This window comes from Hyperolius riggenbachi, chromosome 2, assembly GCF_040937935.1.
Source record: "Hyperolius riggenbachi isolate aHypRig1 chromosome 2, aHypRig1.pri, whole genome shotgun sequence".
In the NCBI taxonomy this organism is placed as follows: Eukaryota; Metazoa; Chordata; class Amphibia; order Anura; family Hyperoliidae; genus Hyperolius; species Hyperolius riggenbachi.
In genome coordinates this window covers 521581496-521607715 of record NC_090647.1, presented here as the reverse complement: position 1 = coordinate 521607715, position 26220 = coordinate 521581496, and the positions used below count along the sequence as shown (strand labels likewise).

At 46.0% G+C, this 26220-nt stretch overlaps 1 protein-coding gene across 1 annotated transcript in view; it reads left to right on the top strand.

Moving 5' to 3' along the window:
- The window catches only part of CYYR1 (cysteine and tyrosine rich 1), an 88473-nt gene that overhangs the window by 59921 nt on the left and 2332 nt on the right, over window positions 1-26220 (top strand). The window contains exon 3 of the mRNA XM_068266136.1: window positions 25204-25361. Coding sequence (XP_068122237.1) covers window positions 25204-25361 — 158 coding nt within the window. The remainder of the gene's footprint in view (window positions 1-25203; window positions 25362-26220) is intronic.

Below are 26220 nucleotides of genomic sequence, written 5' to 3'. Positions count from 1 at the left end.
TAGAGCTGCGGTGAGGGACAGATAGGTTGCCAGGGGCTGGAGGAACCCCCAGGTAAGTGGATCTTTATTTTTTTTCCAGCCTGGACGTATCCTTTAAAGAGACACTGAAGCGAAAAAAATATATGATATAATGAATTGGTTGTGTACTATGAATAATTACTAGTAGATTAGCAGCAAAGAAAATATTCTCATATTTTTATTTTCAGGTATATAGTGTTTTTTCTAACATTGCATCATTCACTAATATGTGCAGATTACACAACACTCAGCATTCAAAATGATTCTTTCAGAGCAGTCTGTGAACTAATGACCTCTCCTCTGGCAGAGAAAAAGAAAACAGTTGAGATAATAAAAGTCAGAAGACAGCCCTAGAGCTTAATGGCTTTATTGCATAGAGATAACAACTGGAGTTTCTTAACTATGGAAACAATTACCGTATATACTCGCATATAAGCCGACCCGCATATAAGCCGACCCCCCAACTTTTCCCTGAAAAACCAGGGGAAAATGATTGACCCCCATATAAGCCGGGGGTAGGAAATGCTGGCCGCCTTATTCCCCGAGTGTGTCTTAGTATAGCTAGTAAAGTGTCCAGTATGGGTAGGTAGTGCCCCAGTATAGCTAGTATAGTGCCCAGTATAGCTAGTATAGTGCTCAGTATAGCTAGTATAGTGCTCAGTATAGCTAGTAAAGTGCCCCAGTTTAGCTAGTATACTGCCCAGTACAGCTAGTATAGTGCTCAGTATAGCTAGTAAAGTGCCCCAGTTTAGCTAGTATAGTGCTCAGTATAGTGCCCCAGTTTAGCTAGTATAGTGCTCAGTATAGCTAGTATAGTGCCCCAGTTTAGCTAGTATAGTGCCCCAGTTTAGCTAGTATAGTGCCCCAGTTTAGCGCTCAGTATAGCTAGTATAGCGCCCCAGTTTAGCTAGTATAGCGCTCAGTAAAGCTAGTTACGTGCCCCAGTTTAGCCAGTACAGTCCCCGCTCCCCATGGCCGCCGCCGCTATTACCTGGCTGCATCTTCTATTTCAATCTCCGTTCTTGTAAACATTCAGAGCAGCGCGCCCGGCGCTGCTACTGTGACGAGCGGCGAGCCAGGAAAGAGCGGTTCCCATAGTAACAGGACGCTCTTTCCTGCCTCGTCACAGTAGCAGCGCCGGGCGCGCTGCTCTGAATGTTTACAAGAACGGAGATTGAAATAGAAGATGCAGCCAGGTAATAGCGGCGGCGGCGGCCATGGGGGGAGCGGGGGACCCGCGGACAAGCGGAGGGGGGGACCCGCGGACCACCATGACTCGCATACAAGCCGAACCCCCAACTTTTGGCCCCCTTTTTGGGGGTCAAAAATTCGGCTTGTATGCGAGTATATACGGTAGACTGATGTATCTGATCTTAATGTTTTATTTCTTAGCTGTACTACACATACAAATCATAATATCATAATTTTTTTTTCGCTTCAGTGTCTCTTTAAGTCAGCTCTGGTTTCCTTTAAAGGTTATTATGCTGTGTGTATAGGTTAGTATACTGTATATTTGTTTTTATAATTAGAAATACAAATTAAGACATTTTTTTGCAAGCAGAAAAAAGTGTTGCTTTCTGGCTGTAGTAAGTAAACGCATCTCTAATTAATCAGTGTTATTTCTAATGCACGCAGTGTACAGAAAAATGTGTGTGGCGCCATGTCAGAATTATGCTGCAAATTTCATCCCTCATAACAAGAATGGCCACATTCAAAGCTGTGGTGTTCATTGCTAAGCTTTCATTTGATAAGGAAATTAAGTCAACAGTGAAGCAGTTATTCCCACTGATCCCAGGCTTTGCCACCAATTTGATAAGGAAACTTCAACGGAAATTCAACAGTGAAACAGTTGTCCCCATTTTACAGCTTGTTTGTTTACTGCTTAGGCAGGAAACACACTTGACTGTTTTCGTGAGCATTTTCTGCACATAAAAACAAATATAAACCAATGGACTAGTTCACACTTCATGCTTTTTTTCGCACACAGAAAAAAATTCTGACATTCTTACTACTTTAGCTGCTGTGAAAAAACGCACACATTTTCTGCGTAGAAACACACTTGGTGTGCAGAAAACACATGCAGGAAAACGTGCGCAAAAAACTGAAAGACAAGTGTGTTCCCTGCCTTCCTCCAGGTAGTTATGGTGGCCATACAACAACATTGACCATATAGACAGATCTTTCTCTGATTAAGGCTGGGTTCACATATGACATAGCATGAAAGGCTGCGTTTTATGTCATGTTTTATGTTAATGTTGTGTGCAGTTTTTGTGCGTTTTTACTGCGTTTGCGATTCGTATTTCATGCGTTTTCTGTTCATTCTAATGCGTTTGTGGTTTGCATTAATGCGTTTGTATGTGTTTTCCATGCATTTTTGTATTTACATTTATGCAAATCACTTGGATGACTACAGGAAGCAGAAATACAGCATAAAAAATATTTCTGTCAAAAAACGCATATGAAAACGCATGGAAAACGCACACCATTGCGTTCCCATCGACATTCATTCGTTTTGGCAGCGTTCCTGCATAATATGCAACAAACTCAGCAATCTTGAAACACATACTGTAAATCGCAGGTCTCTGCGTTTTTTTTCTGTGTCCTATTAACTAACATTGCTGCATAAAACGCAGCGTTTTACTCAACACTAGCGTTTCCGCTATGTGTGCACCCAGCCTGAATCTTAGCATGACATTTTTAGGGAGTCTGCCTTTGTAACATCGCCCCCCCCCCCCCCCCCCTACAGAGGCGTATCTAGAGGGGTGCAGGCATGGCTTATGCCATGGGCGCCACAGCATCATGGGCGCCATGCCTGCCCCTGTGCTGGGCCACCATGCCTCCCGTCATTCATACCTCAGATCAGATTAATTCTGTTAACTGGGGAACTTGTAGGGCCCACTTGGGTTAGTGTTAGAAAAGAGGGTAGAAAAGGGAATAAGAAGAGATATTTCCAAAAAAAGTAACTTCAGCAATATCCGGAGCCCAAAAACCACCATCATAACAAATGTACACGAGAAAGGATGCTGTTTTTAGAGGGGAGGGGGCGCAATTTCTGCGCTTGCCATAGGCTCTATATTACCCAGATACGCCCTTGCCCCCCCACACATATTTTCTGTGCCCCCACCGGTGCCCATGCATTAGGATACTTTACCTGTACGCTGTTTGTCGTACTTTCGCATTGGCGCCCCACTTGGCTGCTGGTGTTATAGCACATGGGGTGCATGTGTGACGTCCCACAAGCCCCATGTGCTATATGCTGATAGTCATGTGGGACCCGAAAGCTGAAGTACATCAGACACATCGGCAAACACTAGCGGGCGGTAGGGCTGCCACCTCATCCCTTTAAATACCGGCACATATGAATTATACATGCCTTGTGGCTAGTTAGATGCAGTTTAGGCACGGATTATGTTTGAGTAGCCCCAGAACCTGTATAACTTACAGTAGATGTGCCAGTATTTAAAGGGATGAGGTGGCAACCCTGGTGGGCGGCATTACAGGTAAATTATTTTAATGCACCGGTGGGGGGGCACATATCAGGTAGCGTCAATTACCGCCGCCTCTGCTTCCCACAATTGCCATCTTTTGATATAAAACAAACAAACAAACAAACATGGCCGCGACCCCAGGGGAAATGACACGCAGCTCTGGCTCTGTGTGTCTCAACCTAGAGCACAGAGGCGGGGGAGCAGCAGAGCTGCCCAATCAGAGGTGGGGAAGGAGTGTTTTGCACAAGTGCCTCTCCTGCAAGGGATGCCGCTTACCCTCGATATTGCTGACAAGCAGCTTGTCCCCAATTTCGGGGGGTGATAGCGCGGCGCTGGAGGGGGCTGAGAGTGGCGCATAAGGATGCAGAGGCATGGCATAGAGCAAGGAACATGCCGCTGTGTCTCATCTGCCCCACCTCGGGTGCACTTTAAGCATGCGTATTCTCCTACTATACTATAGACCTATACCGTAGGATCAGCATAATGAAGAGCAAGTAGCATTTTGCAGTACAAGGAAATCAATGAAGGTGCCTTCCATATTCCTTCCACTTCAGGATCCATTTAACCCGCATTAAAGTATTGTATGCCTTCTAAATATCAACGTAAATAGAAACTCCGACCAAGAATCGAACTTTATCCCAATCAGTAGCTGGCCTGATACCCCCTTTCCCATGAGAAATCTATTCCTTTTCACAAACAGACCATCAGGGGGCGCTGCTTTATTACATTATTTTCACTGGAGTTCCTCTTTAAAGATGAATCAAGCTTTATTGTATTGTATATATATACATGTGCCTGTATGTATCCCAACAGTCTTATCCTAGTATATATTGCTAAGGATTACCCTCGAGCATGAATGTCTTCCCAACAAATAGATCTGAAATTTGTTCAGCTGAACCCCCCCCCCCCCCCCCTTCCCCAGAGCACACCGACGCTTCGGTGTCCCCAGTCTGTGATATGAAGTCTTAAATGAAATGGCCCTTGGGGCCTGCAGTGTAATTGCAGCGTGTGCTGTGTGGGCTGGAGATGCTGAGATTGTTTTGCAGATGTAATGAGATATGACAGTAGTGCACCAAAGTGCTATCCACAGCCTCTTCTGTGCTGGAGGGAATTATCCCACACCTGACTTCTCACTAAAACTATACTTTACGCGAATCCACATGGCGTACATCACAATCAGTAGTGTAGAGATCACCATAACAGCCATAATGGCTGCTGTGGAGCCTGTTGCCATGGGGAGGCTTGTTGGTCTCGCTTGTCAGCTGCCACTGATAAAAGGGTCCGCAGTGGTCTAATGGAGACCCGCAGTGGGCCCCCTAAAGTACACAGTAGCAGTGACTCCCCTCTCCGGGCTGCACCAATGATCTACCTTCCTTCTAGCATTCTTGTATCGATGATGGCTACAGTGTCCTCATCACTTGGGTAATGTGGTGAGAGAAGGTGCTGATACAATATAGATGAGGATGCCTACAGACGATACATCACTGCTGGAGCCGGAGAGGAGAGTCCCTGCTCTCCAATGCTCCGCTCACTCCTCTGCATATGGGGAGAGGTTACATCCCATTGAAGCTGCAAAATAGCACAGGAAGATTTGGACGCACCATGCGCCACTATGGGCCTGTAATGTGAATTATGGCTACAGTGGCACACAGTAATTTGGGTGCCATCAAAAGACAGAGCCCGAATTACTTTAAAAACAGTTTAATTACATCTTTCACCCTGACTCCATGGCGGCCTGGAGGGGATATTAACCATTTCAGCCGCACGGACGTGAGCTCCACGTTCGCAGCGGCAGCAGCTAGACAGGCTAGTCACGTCCCTGCAGGTTGGGGGGGTCTGCAGGCGATCGCGCAGCTGCTGCCAGCAGGGCGATTGGTTGCATGTGCCATTCCGAACATGTCCGCCGAGAATAAACACTGTTTTTGTTCTGTAAATGGAGACGCCTCCCACTGTGATCTCCGCCAGTTTCCACCGCCCGATCGTTAATTTTATGGATGGGAACAATGTTCCCATTCATAATCTCCGTGTCGGCAATGTGATTGGAGGCTTCCGATGGAAGCCTACGTCACTTCCCTGGTTACAATGTAGTGATACATTGTATCCCATGGGATTTTTGCTCAGCAGGGACATCTTGTGGCCAAATAGTAAAACACACCAACTGACTTTGGGGAATAAAAATAAATTATTATCTATGTCAAGAGGGCATATAATTAATAAATAATGGGCTAAAAATTAGTGATGGATGTAAAACTGAAAAAATGCACCTTTATTTCCAAATAAAATATTGTCACCATACATTACACTAGGGGTATAATTTTAACCACTTCGCATCCAGACCTTGTTTTCCCCTTATTGACCAGAGCAATTTTGATGTTTTAGCTATGTCCCTTTTTAATCAGCCATAACTTTATCCCTACTCACGACACCTAAATGATCTAGGTATCGTTTTTTTAAGGGCAAACTAGACTTTCATTGGCGGGTATTTTGTTCCTAGACCAAAAAAGTTTTCTATGCATTTTAATGGGAAAAAGAGGGGAAAAATGAAAAAAATGCATTTTTGCTCAGTTTTTATCAATTCCAGTTTAAAAATAAAAAGTGCCACAGAAGATAAAAACATGTCACCAGTATTCTGTCCCCCAGTATAGATAGCAAAATGTGTCCTGAGTATCAGACCCCCCCCCCCCCCCATAGCCAGATGTGTCCCCAATATCAGTCACCCCCAGTATAGCCCGATGTGACCTCTGTTTGGCACCTCCCAGTATAGATAGACAGATGTATCCCCAGGATTACTGCCCCTCATTATAACTAAATGTGTCCCCAGGAATAGTGGTCCTCCATTTTAGCCAGATGCGCACTCAGGATTAGCGGGTGCACCCTGGATTAGGGCCCCCCACCATTATAGCCAGATCTGCCCCCAGTATAAAATTATGCACATAATTAAAATTGTATCCCCTCTTACTTTATCCTCCCCCCCCCCCCCAGCTGCACATTTTACCCCCCACCAGGGGTTCAACAACCCCCATAAGGGCCAGCCAGATGTCCCACCCCCCACCCAGGCAGCCCCCTCGGTGGCCAGATCTGTAAAAAAAAAGGATTAGAAAGCAGCCTGACTCACCTTTTCCTGTTCCAGCGATCAGCCTGCAGCCCGAGCCTCAGATCACCGCTCTGCACGCAGCCCTGTGATGCCGCTTACCGGGTCCCGGCTTGATGACGTCATCAAGCCGGGACTCGGCTATTCAGCATCACAGGGCTGCGTGCAGAGCGGCGATCGGAGGCTCGGGCTGCAGGCTGATCCCTGGATCAGGAAAAGGTGAGTCAGGCTGCTTTCTAATCCTTTTTTTTTTTACAGATCTGGCCACCGAGGGGAGAGATGAAGGATCACCGCTGTTTGCTACAGCGGTGATCGTTCATCCGCGGGGGGTTACTAATTGGCTACAAGAGAACATTTTCCCTTTCACCAATTAGTATTGCAGCTGTTAGTGCCGGGAGGTGCGCTCTGAAACGCACCTGTTCCTGCACAACAGGGCTGCAAGCAGGTCAGTATATCTACGTCGCTGTGGCTTGGAGAGAGCCACAGCTGACATAGATATACTGTATCAAAGCACAAAGTGGTTAATGTTGCAATAACCGGGACAAATGGACAAATAAAATGTGTGGATTTTAATTATGTGATAATGTGATAAGTAGTGATAGTTATTGGGGAATGAAAGGGAGAAGCGCTGACAGGTGAAAATTCACTTCATTCGTCCATAAGGTGAAAAATACCCGCGTGCTAAAATCGTTTATTAACGCCGCCTGGACTTTTGCAGGAGCAGGGTGAGCTGTTTTTCGGCTTCACCCTGCGCCTTAATTTTCCAGCGCCGTTTTTGCAATTATACCTTCCCATACCTTGATGGCTAATCTGGCTACCTATACTCCTGAGACCACCGATACGGTGGGGCTACCTATACTAGAAGGCTAATCCGGCAGCATACACTGGGGGGGTAGCCTGGCTACCTACACTGGGGAGCTACTTATAATGGGGGGGTGGCAACCTATACTGGGGGCCCTTCTTGCTACCTGTACTAATGAGCTACTTCAGACTACTTACACCGGGGGGAACATCTAGCTACATATACTGGTGCCCCAGAGGCTACTTCAGGATACCTGCACAGAAAGGTACATCTGGTTACCTATGTTAGGGGGCCCTCTGGCTACCCATGCTGGGGGTACTTATACCTACCTATACTCTGTTAATTCTCTCTGTGGCAATCTTTGTGTAGTGGTCGCCGTACTTGTGTGCACATTCGTGGGAGTGCAGGTGATTGCGGTTTTCCAGCCCCTATGATCGGGTTGAGGTAGTTAGTTCAATTACATTGTGGAGTGCCCGTATCAGCAGAGGATTAGGATGTTGCGGCAAGGTTCCTAGCAGAAGGGTGTGCTGCTGTGTAAGCCAGTCAACTACTTCTGTGGCATTTTGTGAGTTCAAGGTACGTGGCCTCTCAACACTGGGTAATATGCTAGGGCCACAGGAAATCACAGCAGCACAACCCCTACGACCCCTGCGGTGTGGCCTGCCCTGCCTGCCATTTTTTTTCTTTTTTTTCCACAATATTAATATAAAAAAATCTTTGCCAGGGAGAACCTGATTGTCACTTCACACAGTTCAGGTGACAGGTTTATGCTAAGTGCAACAATCACCTCAAAATATAGGCCCTGCCAGTGAGGCCTTATGCAGGGCAGTATTGGATATTAGGTGCCAGTAATAGTGGTGAAGGATTATTGAGTTATCTAATAAGTGCACTACTAGGACCAGCAGACCTGTCTCCAAACAGCATACTTGTGCACTGGGCACACAAAACAGCAATACAATAGCAAAAAAAAGAATAAACAATGTACCAGCCCTATGAAGGGCTATTAGCTGTTCAGGACACTGTGGTAGCAGCAAGAATCTGCACACCGAACCAGGGCCGGCCTTAGGTTTCACAGCGCCCTGAGCAAAACCTGATTTTTGTGCCCCCGCCCCCCCCTTCATCCTCTTCCCACATGCATATACACACACGCACGCATATATATATACACACACAGGCCCATATGCAAATCCCCTTTTCTCCTGAGATATCTCCTAGAACAGGGGTTCCCAACCTCATTGATGTTGTGACACATCATGCCAAATGCTCAGTTCTCTGTGACACGTCAGATATGTATAATAGGAAAAAATACTATTAATAACCACGAATGGATGGAAAGAGTGCATTATCCTGACTACATTTAAAAATGAAGGCTAGAACCTTTCAGGAATATTAATAAAAACAATCAGTGAGACAGTTAGCACCCTCCCCCCCCCCCCCATTTAGAATGATAGCACAGCACTGACAATTTGCGCCACGCGTTATAGCCGCAGTGCCCCCCCCCCCCCTAAAACGCCCTCAGACTCCGTATAGGTAGGTAGCCAGGTATAGGTGCCCCCAGTATAGGATCTCATGTGTAGTTGCCCTCAATATAGGTTGCCAAGCATAGGTGCTCCCAGTATAGGAAGTCAGTTGAAAGTCTCCATCCCCCCATAGGTAGCCAGGCGTAGGTGCCTCCAGTATAGGAAATCAGGTGTAGGCGCCCTCAGTATAGGCAACCAGCTATAGGCGCCCCCTTGGAAGCTGGCGCCCTGAGCGACCGCTTCAGTCGCTCATATCAAAGGCCGGCTATGCACAGAACGCAGGCCTAACACTATGCCTGTCAGCAGCACACTCTCCCTGATCTGCCTGGCACAGAAGCACAGCTGCGGTGCAGGCTTTCTGATAGGTGGTGGTGGTGGGGGGGGGGGGGGGGGGGGGGGCGGGGGTCCATGGCTGCCATGTGTCTGCTGACTGGGGGTGGGTTGAACACACGATATGTTCGCGAACAGACGTGAACATGAACACCCGATATTTGCTGGGAACTGTCTACCGGCAAACAGTTTAGGCCAGGGGGCTACCTTATACTGCAGGCACATCTGACTACCTATACTGGGGGGGGGGGGGGGGGGGTTACCTAATACTGGGGGCACATTTGGACATCTATACTGGGGAGCAGGATACTTATTAATGGTGGCACATCTGGGTATTTATACTGGGGATGGAGCTACTTAATACTGGGGTCACATCTGGCTACCTATACTGGGGGTTACTTAATACGCCCAGTATTAAGTAACCCCCAGTATAGGTAGCCAAATGTGACCCCAGTATTAAGTAGCTCCATCCCCAGTATAAATACCAGGGCAAGGTTTTCCAGCACTAGAGGCAGATATTTCACAGTGTGCGCCCCCAAATTGTGCTCCCCCCCATTACAAGTAGCATATGTGCGTCCAGCACATATGCTACCTGTAATGGGGGGGCACAATTTTAGGGGCGCACACTGTGAAATATCTGCCTCTAGTGCTGGAAAACCTTGCCCTGGCCAACTGTTCCCATCTAATGCTAAATCCAGCCCTGGTGCCTAGCTTTGGGTAAATCAGGCCTGATCTGGATCATGAGAGCAGATAGGCAACATTTCTTTTGTGATGAAATCTGTAATATCACGTTCCCTATCCCCCCTCCCCCAACACAGACACACACACCACACACACACGCACACAGACCACACAAGCGCGCACACACACACACACCACACACACACATACACACACGCACACACCACACACACACACCACACACACACACCACACAAGCGCACACACACACACGCACACACTACATGCACAAACCACATGCACAAACCACACACACCACACACACACACACCACACACACACACACCACACATGTGCGCGCTCACACACACACATACATGCAACACACACACACACAACGCACACACCACACATGCGCACACACACACACACACACACACGCACGCACACACACACTCATGCACCACATACACACAACACACACTACACACACATGCGCGCACACAGACACGCACACACAAGCAACACACACCACAGACACACACCCACACATGCACCAGACGCACACACCACACATGCGCACACACACATGCACACACACACTCATACACCACATACGCACATCACACACACCACACACACCAAAGACACCACAGACACACACACACACCCACTCACCCACGAACCACACACACACTTGCTCTAAACCATGTCCTTCAGCTGAAGACTGCACTGCATTTATTGAAATGGAGGGCATAGAGATGTTCCCTGATGGAATAGGCTCTCAGAGGCTTTTGGTAATCTGTCTATTCTCGCTGCAGACAATCTAAGCTCACGAGATATGAAGGACCAGAAATAGCCTCCTTCCAGCAGATGCATAGATATTTGCATTTGTTTTCAATCACTGTGTCAGTGACGACACTATTTGTCAAGAGCGCATGGCGTATGCTATTTATACAAGCCGAGGGATGTGAGGACGGATAAGAGTCCCGACAGGCTGTAGTCACACTTCCTCCCTCTCGTGCTTCCTAGGCAACTATTCTAACACTTGGGCGGCATTGTGAAAAGGTTGAAGTAAGGATATAAGAAGAATAGTAGAACAACAATGTAGCAGAACGATGTACCTCATGGCCTTGTACTTTCTATAGCTCATCACATTCCACATTTCGCTATTCATTTCTATCAGCTATCTGCTCGGCTGGCCTTGATCCGCAATATTGTCTGTCCTGAAGGACCTTAAGGGCCCTTTTCCATTAGCAATTGCTAGCGGTCGCGCTAAACGCCAGTGATTGCGATTCAGCAAAAGTCCAAAATTTCCCGGCGAATTCCCGACGTTTGTGCTGCATAGCAGAATCGCGGCAGAAATCATTCCGCGGCGCAATCGCGATTTAGTAAAAAACTAATCACGGTAGTGGAAATTACCTACTGCGATTCCTATGTTATTTAGCAAACCGTAGCGATTTGCGATTTTGCGATTCAGCAAACACAAACGCTCTAGTGGAAAAGGGTCCTAAGGGGCCTCTCACGCTGGCACAGTGCGGTATTTTACCACAGTCTAACGCTGGGACAAGGAAATTCTATGGGGCATATCCCAATACATGCAACGTGGTGCAGTGCGTGCGGCAGAAGTAGCTAATGTAACGAAAGCACAAACCTGCGTTGCTGTGAGACCTCTGCGGCGACGTGCGACGGACCGGAAGTCAGTGACGCGTGTTTTAAATCGACTGCCTCAAATTTAGCCTGTTTCATTCTCCCTCATCTGTGACTAATCACAACTGTATTTTGATCACTCAGCTGTGCTAGCTGGCTGCCTCGGCAGAGCAGCTAATTTGTGAACACAGGAAGTTAACCCTATGTCTGCTTCCATGAAAGCAGGGAGTAGACACACTGCAGAATTATTGCAGGATTCGTATCAGCTGTATCAAAGAAATGTTTTTCGTTGAGGTCGCATTCACTGTGGGACGTTGCGTTTTAGTGCGATGTTAAAATCAAACGCGTCTGCGTTTTGAGGTAACGCACTGCAAGCAGTGAATTACCATAATGCAACATTCTTCATGTTAACATCGCACTGTGAACGGCCCATAGCATTAGCATTGCGGTGCGGTAAGCTGGGTTATAAGACTTTATAACGCAGCTCTGCAACGTGGCACTGTGAATGCGACCCAAAGGTTATTATGCTGTTGAGTATCTTTTAGAGCAGAGAGGAAGTTCTGAGTTCAGGTCCGCCTTAAGGCTGCTTTCACAGTGGGACGTTACAGGTAGTGTTGGGCGAACACCTGGATGTTCGGGTTCGGGCCGAACAGGCCGAACATGGGCCAGATGTTCTGCATGTTCGGCCCGAACCCCGAACTCAATGCAAGTCAATGGGGACCCGAACATGCCGCAATATGGCCCCCCCTATGGGGTCGCAGGCATAAGGGGGGAGCATGCCCCGATCGCGGGGGGGGGGGGGGTTGGATTCCAACCCCCCCCCCCGCGATCGGGGCATGCTCCCCCCTTATGCCTGCGACCCCATAGGGGGGGCCATATTGCGGCATGTTCGGGTCCCCATTGACTTGCATTGAGTTCGGGGTTCGGGCCGGAAATCCCCCCACCCCCTCCGCTAGCGCTCCCCCCTCTGCCCGCTTCCCCATAAAAAAGTTTGCGTAAAGTTAAATAGTACCGGTGGTGGCTGCTGCAGTGGCTGGCTGGCAGTGGTGTGAGTGAGGAGGAGGAGTCCGAGTAGGACGCGTTGAGGCCGGGCAGCGGGCGGTTCAGCGGTAGTACCCTTGTGGTACTTCCGCCCTTTCTCTGACCTGACGTCCTCTGCATACGAGGGTACGCGTGACGCGTACCCTCGTATGCGTCATCACGTAGAGGACGTGAGGTCAGAGAAAGGGCGGAAGTACCACAAGGGTACTACCGCTGAACCGCCCGCTGCCCGGCCTCAACGCGTCCTACTCGGACTCCTCCTCCTCACTCACACCACTGCCAGGCCAGCCAGCCACTGCAGCAGCCACCACCGGTACTATTTAACTTTACGCAAACTTTTTTATGGGGAAGCGGGCAGAGGGGGGAGCGCTAGCGGAGGGGGTGGGGGGAATTTCCGACCCCCCCCCCTCCGCGATCGGGGCATGTTCCCCCCTTATGCCTGCGACCCCATAGGGGGGCCGTATTCGGCCGAACAGGGCACTGTTCGGCCGGGCATTGAGCAGTTCGGGCGAACCCGAACTAAAAGGCCGAACACCATCAGGTGTTCGGCCGAACTCGAACATCACCTGAACAGGGTGATGTTCTGCAGAACCCGAACAGTGGCGAACACTGTTCGCCCAACCCTAGTTACAGGCACACGTTAGAGCAGCCTGTAACGCAGCCCAACTCACAGTAATGTGAAATCAATGGGCTGTTCACAGTGCCGACGTTGCGTTACATTGTAACGCTGCACGTTCAAATAAAGTGCAGCATGCTGTGCGTTCTATGATGTTTTAGCCGTGTTAGACTGTGTGCACATGCTCAGTTATGTTGTTTTTTTATTTTTGGGCCGGACAGGAGGCGGGGACAGTCCGCTATTGTAGCCAGCCACATGACTTCTTAATATTCACTGCACTGCAGTGTTTACTTCCTGGAGCGGCCGCTGATTGGCTGGCGGGAACACGTGATGCAGAGAGCTCCGCTCACGTGGTCTCCGCAGCGCATAGGACACAAAAGGCACACCAAGAGCTGCATAACGCAGCTCTAGGTAGCGTCCTCCTCCAACACCACCAGGCGTTGCGTTAGGGGTACGTTATGCGACCTATAACGTCCCCTAAAACGCAACGTCCTGGTGGGAAAGAGGCCTCAATCTTTATCACACTGCAGTGGCCTACAGAAAAGATAATATAATCATCATTACCATCTTACAGATGCAGTATGAAAAGCGCACACTAACCAAATGATTTTGATAAAATACATTGAATTTGAAATGGCCACCGTGACAAAAATACGGAAAATGTCATCTAACTCCCTTGATTGTTTTTTGAAAACAGGTTTGCTGTCTCCTTAATGAACCACACAGTGTGTTGGTCAGACAAGCATGATATTTAGTGATTCTGAAGAGAATGTGTATAAATTAATTAGCTGAGTGTGTTAGTGTTTAATCTGTGTAACTGGCAGGCAGGCAGAGGAGTTCAGAAAGCGCATCGCTGCGACCCAAAATGAAGTGTATATATTAAAGGTCAGGTACGCAATTATTTTTTGAGTCGGTTGACATGTTGGCGGGAGAACGCTGCTAAGTGACTCGGATTTCATTTAGTTTACAAGAGATTGCGGTAAATTACGACAAGAACGCTGCTATTTTACTGCCAGGGAGAAATACGTATTGAAAGCCGCAAGATCTTGGTGTGATTAGCTCATCGTGCAACATACGGGCGCAATTAAAGGGAACCAAACCGAGTGCTGTAATAACAGGAGATTTGGGCGGAGCCGGCGCCACGATAGACCATAATAGGAATTATGGCTATATCGGCGCTCAGTGAGTAACTTTGGCGCCATCAGAAGACGGAGCTGAAGTTACATTTAAAACGCTATAGTTCACCCGACAGGAATAGCTGAATTACATCATTCCCCGCTATCCATGTGGACCTGTGCAGCAGGAGGATAAGCCATATATCGGCTGTATCCTGCACCCAAGTCTCCCAGCTGTGATTTCATATGTATGCAACCAAATGCCACTTTCTTTTCCTGGTTTCTAATAGCTATAGGAGCTGCCATGCCCCCCCCCCCCCTCCCCCGATTCTAGCTGCCCATTGTGGCTGACTCAGTCCTGACTCAGACAGGAAGTGACTACAGTGTGACCCTCACTGATAAGAAATTGCCCTTTTATTTCTTTCCTGCTCTCAGAAGCCCTTTTCTGCTAGGAAAGTGTTTTATAGTTGGAATTTCTTATCAGTGAGGTCACACTGTAGTCACTTCCTGTCTGAGTCAGGACTGAGTCAGCCACTTACATACCTGATATTTACCTCTTTCAGGCAGAAAAAGAAAAAAAGGAACACAGCATAGTTATTAGTGTGCTAGGCACTGTACATACTCATGTCTATCTCATCATGTCTCATGTCACTTTGGGTATCCTTTAAACTTTGCAAAGCAAGACTGCAGATAGCAGGGGCTAGTATACAACTGCCATTTCTTAAAGTACTCCTGAAGCGAGAAAATATTTAGTGAATTAAGCCCACGTTGGGCTACATTGTCTGTTGCTGATCTTTCGTGGTGCTCAATGACTTTTGGGCCCCTCCTGTTCCCTGTCCTTTGGCTTACTGCACAGGGGTGGCTGCACTCCCACAGGTGCTGCATGGCTGTGTTCGTACAAGGTGGGCAGCACGGCTACAAGAACATATCCAACAAGCTCTTGTCAGATAAGTTCATAGGCAGGGGAGGTTCTTCTATGAAGCAACATGACTCAAGTGCTTTAGGATGGCAACAATTAGAGGACAGCAAGAGGCGGCTCCCCTCCCCAACATCCCTCTCCTCGCACTCCCTATCTCCCCTCCATAGATGTTGCTTCACTCTCAGCTTTCAGCATTCTGGGACCTTCATTTGCCCATCCAGTGCCCTGTATCCATGGTTACAGTGGTGCCTCATGTGACCTGTTACATGCTGCCGGGTCACATGAGGTGCCGCTGTAGTCAGAGAAGAAGCAGGACTTCACGTGTGGCTGGTGATCCCATCGCTAATGTGCTGAGAGCAGGTGAGTGATGCGGCACCAGTGCAGCACATACCCGGAATCCTGGGGATCGGATGCAGAGGGAGGTAAGCGTAGTGCCTGCAATGCACAGATCGTTGTGTCGCTCCTCTCCGGTCTTGTTTTGCACATACTGTATACATGAGGAGACGCCCTCACAATGTCTAGAACCGCCCCAGGTTGAGGGCACAGGAAGCCTCTGGATGGCTTGTTAAATATGTTCTTGCAGCAATGCTCCCCATCCAGCGGTTTACCGTTTCCCCGGACCCAGCGCCAGTTCTAGACTGTTTTCTGCCTGAGGCAAACTTGTGAGGATGTCACCCCCCCCCCCCCCCCCCCTCTTGATTTGGAATGATCTCACAACACCGGACAATTTACTCTGCTTCATTTAATGTTCTCACATGACATGCTGCAGCTCAACCAAGGGCGTAGCAATAGGGGGTGCAGAGGTAGTGACCGCATCGAAGGGCCCTCCCTCAACTGCAGTATTAGCTTTCTATTGGTCCTGTGCTCATAACAATCACTTCTATAGATACTTTGAATAGTGGTAATCGTTAACAAACTGTTCCCCATCCCCTTTTTGCACCTCTGACACTGTGATTGCCATTGGCAGGTTTTGGTGTGCCGTATCAATTGTTATGTACAGTATAGAGTGATTGGGGGGCCCCATGTAAAACTTGCACTGGGGCCCTTAGCTCCTTAGCTACGCCACTGAGCTCAACACAATAGCACACTGGCTGGCTGTGAGTCTGCCTCAGGCAGCAAAAAGTCTAGAACCGGCCTGGGCATACTATAAACAAGGATCTAACTTACTATTTCAGCTTTTTGCCCATCCCAGAGGAAGTCCTGATTCTCTTCAGGAAATATAGTTCCTTGACCTGTCTGTGCACCAGCGTGACAATATTTTAGGTGCCGGAAGCAAAGCATTTTATGTCTGCGGATGTCCCAGAGATGGCGTTTATGCCGGAAACCTTCAGCCTCTTTGCAGTGTATTTGAACTCAGTCTTACTAAATAAGCCAAGCTAAGCTTCTGTTTTTTGTTGTTTTTGTTGGATTGTTGGAGTTTCCTCTATGTCCTAACACAGAAGTCCATTTCTGTCGCACATCCTGGTTTTGTGAAGATCAGGGATGATCAGTGAGATGCAAATACTTCAGAAATGATGCACATTTTTATGCAAATAAATGCAGCTTGAAAAAGGACCTATCAGTTTAAACCTGGGTTTGGTCCATTTTCAAACATCATACATTTGCATAAAAATTTGCATCAACACGGAACAATTTGCGTATCTTTGATCCTCCCTAGTGAAGACAGAGAGCTACAGTTAGAGCAACACCTCCTGCCCGTAATGCTGGGAACACACAGCTCGATTCTGAGCCATTAAGATGGCTCGATAGATAATTTCCGACATGTCCGATCTACGGCCCGATCGTTTTGCCGCTTGATTAACCATTGAAGTTAATTGAAAATAGATAAGAAAAACGAGTGGAAGATAAGAGAATTGAGCGGGCAAAACGATCGGGCGCAGAATCGGTCTGTGTATTCCCAGCATTCAATCTGGTATTGCATAAAATATGCTGATTCCGGCTATGTTCAGGCTAGCATTGAGAAGCGCCAGGAGGGGGAAAGTGCAAATTCTACATCGACATTAGTACTCATTTGACTGTGATGTCTTTTTTTTTTTAACTCAAACAAAATGCCCAAGAAAAGACGCTACTTGCAGTATCTGCCAGGTGTGATACAGATCAAACGGCACCAGATGGATTGTTCTTGGAGATTTCAATACATGGGTGGATGACTCCTCTTCAAAACTTGGAATAGAGCTACCTCGTGCCTTACATGAACTGGGCTTCCTCCAATCAATCAGCTCTGCTACTCACAGGAAAGGCCACACTCTGGACCTTATATTCCATACTGGGCTGTCAATAGCCAATGTGGAAATTAATCCTGTTGCCTGGTCAGACCATCACACTATCCACTTCTCCCTCTCAATACCAGCTGTCAAACACCAGGTCAAGAATCAAATAAAATATCGCCGCTTAAAAGGGCTAACACCTCAACATATCCGAGATAACCTTAGCTTTGATGAATTGACTGACTCCAGCTTGGACCTTGATACTCTGGTGTTTAAATACAACCAATGTGTGTCCTCCACCTTTGAGACCATTGCTCCTCTGCGCACCAAATATCTTACTCCACACCATCATGCACAGTGGTTTGATAACGCTATAAAAGAGCTGAAAAGACAAGGCCGAAAACTTGAGAGACTGTGGCGCAAATCTCAGTCCCCAGAAGACAAACATGCCTTAATCCTCCACTTGAAGAGCTACCAAAAGGTAATCACGGGAAAAAAATCATCCTTTCTATCACAAGAGATTGCAAATGCAGTTAACAAACCAGCCCAACTGTTCCGCACAGTGGAAAAACTCTGCAACCCGGCATGTCAAAAACTTAACATCGAGTCTTCAAAGGACCTCTGTGACCAATTTGCCCATTTCTTCACAGACAAAGTCTCCGCTATAAGGTCCGCCATCCAACTTACAGCATCTGAGCCTAATATAGCGCCGAAGACCATTAGCAGAGACAATGTAACACCTTGGTCAAACTTCAAAGAAATTGATGAAGAAGTCACATCAAGCATCCTCCTTCACGTCCGCCTAACTACCTGTGACCTAGATCCTGGCCCAACACAGTTCATGTTGAACTGCCCCGACCTGTTCGTACCGGTATTCCTAAAAATTGTTAACTGTTCCTTAAAATCAGGGATATTTCCTGCTTTACTGAAGGAAGCAATCATCAGGCCTCTCCTCAAAAAACCCTCCCTGGACCCAGATGCAATGACCAGCTACAGACCTGTCTCTAACCTTCCCTTTCTGGGCAAGCTAATTGAAAAAGCTGTTTACCTCCAGCTAGAAGCCAAAATCCTACAAAACAACAGTTATGACCCATTCCAGTCTGGCTTCAGGAAACACCACAGCACTGAAACGGCCCTCATCCAAATATGCAACCACCTGCTCATGGCAAGAGACAGAGGAGAGTGCTCCATCCTCATACTGCTAGACCTTTCTGCAGCCTTTGATACAGTTGACCATGACATCTTGATAAACAGGCTACAGGAATACTGCGGCATTGATGGCATAGTTCTTCAGTGGTTCCAATCCTTCTTGAGTGGCAGAACCCACAAAGTGTCTATGGGGCCCTTCCTGTCCACCCCTGTATCACTTAGGTATGGGGTGCCCCAGGGCTCAATCCTCTCTCCCCTGCTTTTCACGATTTACATGTTACCGCTGGGAAAACGAATCCAAAAACATGGCCTGACATACCACTGCTATGCAGACGACACTCAACTATATCTTTCCTTCAAGCCTGGTGTGACAGACCCAACTCTAACTATAAACGCCTGCTTACGTGAACTACAGCAATGGATGAATGACAACTGGCTGAAACTAAATGCAGACAAAACTGAAGTCCTTCTGATAGGAGGGCAGAGCATGATAACAAAACAACTTAACTTGCAGTCTTCACCACTGGGAATAGGAGGCACGGATCTGCGCAGCTCTGATCATGTGCGTAGCCTGGGAGTTCTAATTGATTGGGATTTAAACTTCAGAACTCAAATCTCTGCTGTGGTGAAATCATCCTATTTTCACCTGAAGAACATTGCAAAAATCAAGCACCTCATACCCCCAGAAGATCTGCCAACCTTAGTCCACGCCTTCATCACATCCCGACTGGACTACTGCAATGCTCTCTACACTGGCCTTCCAAAAAAGGTCTTGTACCGACTACAGCTGATACAGAATACTGCTGCCAGACTGCTAACCAACCAACCCCGTCATTGCCACATAATGCCAGTCCTGCACTCCCTTCACTGGCTACCTATAGAATGGAGGGTCCTATTCAAGATCGGCCTACTGACATTTAAATCCCTGAATAATTTAGGCCCTGGATACATGAAAGATATGTTGCAGCTGCGTAGCAATCCCCGCATTCTCAGATCAACAGGTTCTAATAATCTAGTCATACCCAGAGTCCACTTGGAAACTTTTGGTCCCAGAGCCTTCTGTCATGCTGCCCCTACGTTTTGGAACTCCTTACCTCAACAGATCAGGACAGCTCCATCCCTGGACGTGTTTAAATCCAGACTGAAAACCCACCTGTTCAGTTTGGCATTTGCAGAAATATAACTTTTGTTGTGTGAATACTTCATCCTACTAATTACTGAATCTGAGAGAGCCTAAGCGCTTTGAGTCCTATGGGAGAAAAGCGCTATAGAAATGTTATTGTATTGTATTGTATTGTATGTACAGTGGGATGCGAACGTTTGGGCAACCTTGTTTATTGTCGTGATTTTCCTGTCTAAATCATTGGTTGTTACCAGCGGCGTTTCAGCCACCAGGCAAGGAGAAGCGGTTGCCTGGGGCGCTGCTGCGGGGGGGATGCGCCCACCTTCCCCCGCCAGACTGTGGGACCCACTTGGTGAACTGGCTGCGGCATCTAATAGACGCCACGCCAGTTTATCCCCGAAGCCCGCAGCCTGCATAGTCTTCCGGCAGGCAGAGCAGGGCTACGGCAAGATGGCACCTGAAGCCCTGCACTGGAGACCTATCCTATCGGGAATTCAGCTGTAGAATATCGCTCATTTTAACAATATTCTACTAGCGGCAATCCTCTGCTCCCTTTTATCCAGTGGCCTTTTTTCATGCATATTAATTTAATACTAAGGCAATACTTTTATAGAAGGGCCAATAGAAACCCCAACAGGGATTTTTGCCCATAAACTATGAATAGTGATGGTCATGGCTAGAACAGCTCATGGAGAAGCATGTGATCAGTTTGGTCAGGTGATATATGTGTAAGTTTTTGATTTGCTAGTTATGATCATGTGCTAAAGCAGGATGTGATCACAGCAAATCAGAACGTTGCAAATCTATCAGCTGATCAAACAAATCACATGCTTCTCCATGAGTTCTCCTAGACATGACCATCACCATGAGGCTGGGAACCCAAGTGTGTGAAAGGTCGCGTTTTCTGTCATGTGCGTTAGTGCATTTTTCATGTGTTTTCAGTGCATTTGCGTTTTGCATTTTTTTGCAACACATGCGTTTTTCTTGTGTTTTTTGCGCGTTTCAATGCATTTGCGGTTCATATATACAAAACGCATATGCGTTTTTGATATGCGTGTTATGCAAATCACTAGGAAGTCAATAGGATGTGGAAAAACATCATCAAACTTTTTTTTAAAGCGCACATAAAAACGCATGCAAAACGCACTAAAATGCGAAAACCTCTGCGTCCCCATTGACTTTCATTGTGTGTGTTTTTATGCGTTTTTGAAAAATATGAAACAAATCCAGTGTTTTAAAAAACGCACATTGCAGAACGCAAACATATGCGTTTTTCCATGTTGCCCATTGACTTGCATTATGTGCGTTTTCTACTGCATGTGTTTCCTGCCTAAATAGTAAAGTAGGTCTCACTAACACCCCCCCCCCCCCCACATACACACACACACACACACACACACACCTGCCATTAGCGGCAATGAGAGGAAATTTGGATGCCGGGAGGCACTCGATAAAATTGCGGGCGCCAAGTCTTCCCTCAAATTGCGGCTTTACATAGCGGGATTTGCATAGCGGGAAGACTCGGCACCCGGTATTTATTGGGTGCTTTCTTGCGCTTACATTTCCACTCATTGCCGCACAAATTGCAGCTTTTATAATGGGAGCCTATGGTGGCCCCCTTCGCGTATCTCCCAACTTATTGAGACAAGAGGGATACTTAATTAAAAAAAGTCAGATACTCACCTAAGGAGAGGGAAGGCTCGGTCCTAATGAGCCATCCCTCTCCTCTCCCAGTTCCCTCGGTGCTGCGCTGGCTCCTCCATTCACATACGCTGCCGCAGGGACTTCGGAAGTCTTCGCGTACCGAGTCCTCCGGAAGACAGGCGGCTCCATACTGCACACGCGAGAGTGCGTCATAGTGGGCGCTCGCGCGTGCGCAGTGTAGAGCAGCCCATCTTCAGGAGCACTCGGGCTCCCGAAGCATTTCCAAAGCCTCCCTTCGACCGGGAAACAGCGGTATTTGACCGAAACCGTTGAATACCGCTACGGGGGAGCCAGCGCAACAGCGGGGAAAGGAGAGGGGATGCTCTATGACCTAGTTTCTCAACGTGTGGTACGCATACCCCAGGGGGTACATCTGTTGGTTCCAGGGGGTACTCGGGCTTGACATACTTCACCAAGAATAACAAATTTAGAGTTTCAGAAAATGATAAATCTTATTTAAACAACACCAAATTAGTGTTTTAACTAATTAAAAGCAATAGTAAATGCTTGGAAATAGTTTAGAACCAATTATAGTGTATTACAATTAAATATATATTTGTCAAGGGGTACTTGTGATAATGTTTACTATGCTAGGGGGTACTTGGTGAGTACAGGGCTTTAAAAGGGGTACATACCAATAAAATGTTGAGAAACACTGCTCTATGAGACCCAGAGCCTCCCTCTCCTTAGGTGAGTATCTGACTTTTTTATTTAAATATGGGTTCCCATTCACTTTAAGCCACACACCTGCCACACCCCTAACCACACCCCCGTCACAACCCAAGTAACGCATACTATAAAGATTTCATAAGAAAAATATGTTGTTTTATAATTCAAACCACACTGGTCCTTTCTATCCTGGCTTATTTCCCTTCATATTCATTTGAAAATAAGAAATATATCAATTTAAGGATGGGAATAAAGTTTAGAGTCAATTAAACACTTTTTTAAGTAGAAAAATACAGATATTATTTACATTGATCAGTACATCAGTCCAGAAAGAGGGAGAAATGTGGGAGAAAGAGGGACAGGGCTCCCAAAGAGGGACAGTTGGAAGCTATGCCCCTCATTTCCTGTTCCAGTTTTAACTAAACTTAGAATACTGTTTTCTTATGAGTAGAAAATATAACATTCACATAAAAGTGAACAGGAAATAAATTGTATTTTTGTAAATTAATCTATCATGATCAATCCATTGTGAAAATTCCCTGCATTTTCAGGAAATGTAACCCTCTTTGTGAATTTCCTCAACTTATCCCTCCTGTGTATTCCTTGTATTCAGTTTGGAAAGAATAGCATGTTCTGTTCCTGTAAACGTGTCACACACCACTAACTGAATCCACATTGACTATCACAGGGTGTTTCTTTACTCACCCTGCTATGTTTAGGCCTCTTTCACACCAAGACGTTGTGTTTTAGGGGACGTTAAGGTCGCATAACGTGCCCCTAACGCAGCGCATGGTGGTGTTGAAATTGGACATCAGATTGAGTTATGAGCCTCTTGGTGCTATCGAATTCGAATCGGATCATTGAAAAGATCCGGATCTTTGAACCGAATCTTTGAATCATTTTACTAGGGAAGCAGGAAGCAGGGGTGCAGCAGAGTGAGAGGTGCAGGAGATTAAGGGCACATTGAGGGTGCTAATGGGGAAGGGAGAGTTGCAGCAGGAAGATTGTGCTTGTGCACAGAAGCTGCAGTTCCTGTTTCTTCCAGACATCCACTGTGAACCAAATCCTTCATTGTGATGATCCGGATGATTCGACTCACAAAAAAGATCCAAAGATTTGTTAATGATCTGGACAACACTACAGTGCAGTGAATATTAATTAGCCATGTGGCTAGGAACAATAGGGGCTCTCCCCTTACTGCGCATGTGCAAACAGTCTAACACAGCTAAAACCACCTATAACGCACAGCATGCTGCACTTTCTTTGAACGTCCAGCGTTACACTGTAACACAATGTGGGCACTGTGAACAGCCCATTGATTTTTCATTACTGTGAGTTGGGCTGCGTTACATGCTGCTCTAACCTGCGCCTGTAACGTCCCACTGTGAAAGCAGTACAGTAAAATCCGCACATTCATTCCATTGTTGTTAAAGGACACCGGAGGCACAAATAAACGAATCAAATAAACGATTGTATCTATCTTCCTTCTCCTAAAAATTATTTCACAGTTTTATTTTATGTTTAAATCTACTTTTTATGTTTTAACTGTTTTATTGTTTTTGCTCAATGACACATTCATTGAAGTATGCCATAGCTAAAATCTATAAACTATTGACCCTTTTTATTTCTTTCCTGCTCTCAGAAGCGATTTTCTGCTAGGATTATAATTGGAACTTCTTATCAGTGAGGGTCACACTGTAGTCACTTCCTGTCTGAGTCAGCCACTTACATACCTGATATTTAACTCTTTCAGGCAGAGAAAGAAAAGAAGGAACACAGCATAGTTATTTGTGTGCTAGGCACTGTACATACCCATGTCTATCTCATCATGTCACATATTGCCTCGGGTATCCTTTAAACCATTTAGTTAAGCAGTCCATTTCTTTAGTTGTCCACTGACATATTTAGATAAGGAAAGTACAGGTAATAAAAGTAAGTAGGTTAAAGAGACCCAAAAAGACATTATGTATAAATAATAAAAGTTATTCTTAATGAATGCGTACTCCATTAACCACTTTACCACCAGCGGTGCGTATATCTACGCTCCTTTTTACACCCTTTGCCCACCAGGAGCGTAGATATACGCACCTCCTGCCGCTGTCCGCGCTCTCTCGTGCGCGCGCTCCTGCGCTCGTGCACGCCGCCGGCTGCTCGCCCCGAGATCAATGAACGGGGAAAAACTTTCCCCGTTCGTTGATCTCAGCCCCCCAGCAATGATCGGCTGCTTCTATGAGAAGCAGCGCGATTAATGTGAAAAAAAAAAAAAGTTTCCCAGCCTCATTGAACGTCATGTAAGCGTACTTCCGTTGCTCACAGGTTGCATGAACAAAAAATTACTGTGGCCATCTTGTGGCCAAATAGTAAAACTACATCCAAAACATTTTTCATATACAAATACATACTTTTACACTATAAATTAACTCATTACCTCCCACACTCCCCAATTTATTTTTTTATTGTAATAAAAAGAAAAAAAATACAATAAAAAAATACATAAATAGTTACCTTAGGGACTGAACTCTTTAAATATTTATGTCAAGAGGGTACAACACTGTTACTTTATAAACTATGGGCTTGTAATTAGGGATGGACGCAAAACTGAAAAAAATGCACCTTTATTTCCAAATAAAATATCGGCGCCAAACATTGTGATAGGGACATAATTTAAACGGTGTAATAACCGGGACAAATGGGCAAATAAATTTCATGGATTTTAATTACAGTAGCATTCATTATTTAAAAACTATAATGGCCAAAAACTGAAAAATGATTTTTTTCCCCACATTTTTTCCTATTTTCCCATTAAAACACATTTAGAATAAAATAATTCTTGGCATAATGTCCCACCTAAAGAAAGCCTAATTGGTGGCCAAAGAAACAAGATATAATTAATGTCATTGCGATAACTAATAATAAAGTTATTGACGAATGAATGGAAGGGGCGCTGAAAGGTGAAAACTGCTCTGGTGCTCAAGGGGTAAAACCCCTCAGTGGTGAAGTGGTTAAAACTGTATTAACTTCTTTAATTCTATCTGTGGTGTTGTGATGTAAATGTGATTTGCATTTTGTGTGTTTTTTAGGGGCACAGCGATAGCAGGGATCGTGTTTGGGATCGTGTTCATTATGGGAGTCATCGCAGGAATCGCAATCTGTATCTGTATGTGTATGAAGAGCAATCGAGGAACGAGAGTGGGAGTTATCCAAACCACACATATCAATGCAATCAGCTCCTACTCAGGTGAGCGGGTCATGTGACCTTAAGGAAGAACTCTTTATGTAAGGGACATGATGAACTGACAAAGTTATAAAACACAGCTTATGGAAAGATAGTGTTTTTTTTCTTATTTTGTCTTATTTATCAGATTTAGTATTTAAATGTTTTTTTTTAAGAATTATGAATATTACAGTTAAATGTTTGGTTTATCTTATTTTTATACCTCCACCTGATGGCCTGACTGGTACACAGAAGAGAGCCTTGGTTTTCACTGCTTTGTAGGAAAGAAAATCATGGGGCTCCTCATTTTTTTATTTTTGTATCTATTTATTGTGCACAAAAAAAAATATATATATATATATATATATATATGCATACATCATATACTTGAGAAAAATTCAGTTACAAAAAGGCCACAAACTCTGCAAATTGTATGCATGTAGCCTAGAAGTGGCAACTGCTGCATTTGACTAGTCCAATTCCAAGTTGAAGAAGTAAGCATAGAATTTGCATTAGCTCAGAATTATTCGCATCTCACTGACCATCACTAATTTTTGTCTAGATAAAACAAACCACCATGGTATGTGTAACAATGATCACTTTTGTAGCCTTCTCTCCCAGAGCACTCTGGGAAACCAGGTTATGTTTTATGGTCACTTTGGAAAACACACTGTAAACAATACATGTCAAACTCCATCCCGCAGGCCAAATGTGGCCCTCATAGCCATTAAATTTGGCCCACAAGAGGTTTCCCCACTGTGCATTATGTTTGGCCCGCTCTAGACCACTAGGGAAGCTATATTGGAGGTGAAACCCTGGAACACCAGAGAAGCCATATGGGGAGGTAGGGGGGGAAGCACTATACACTAGGGAACTGTATAGG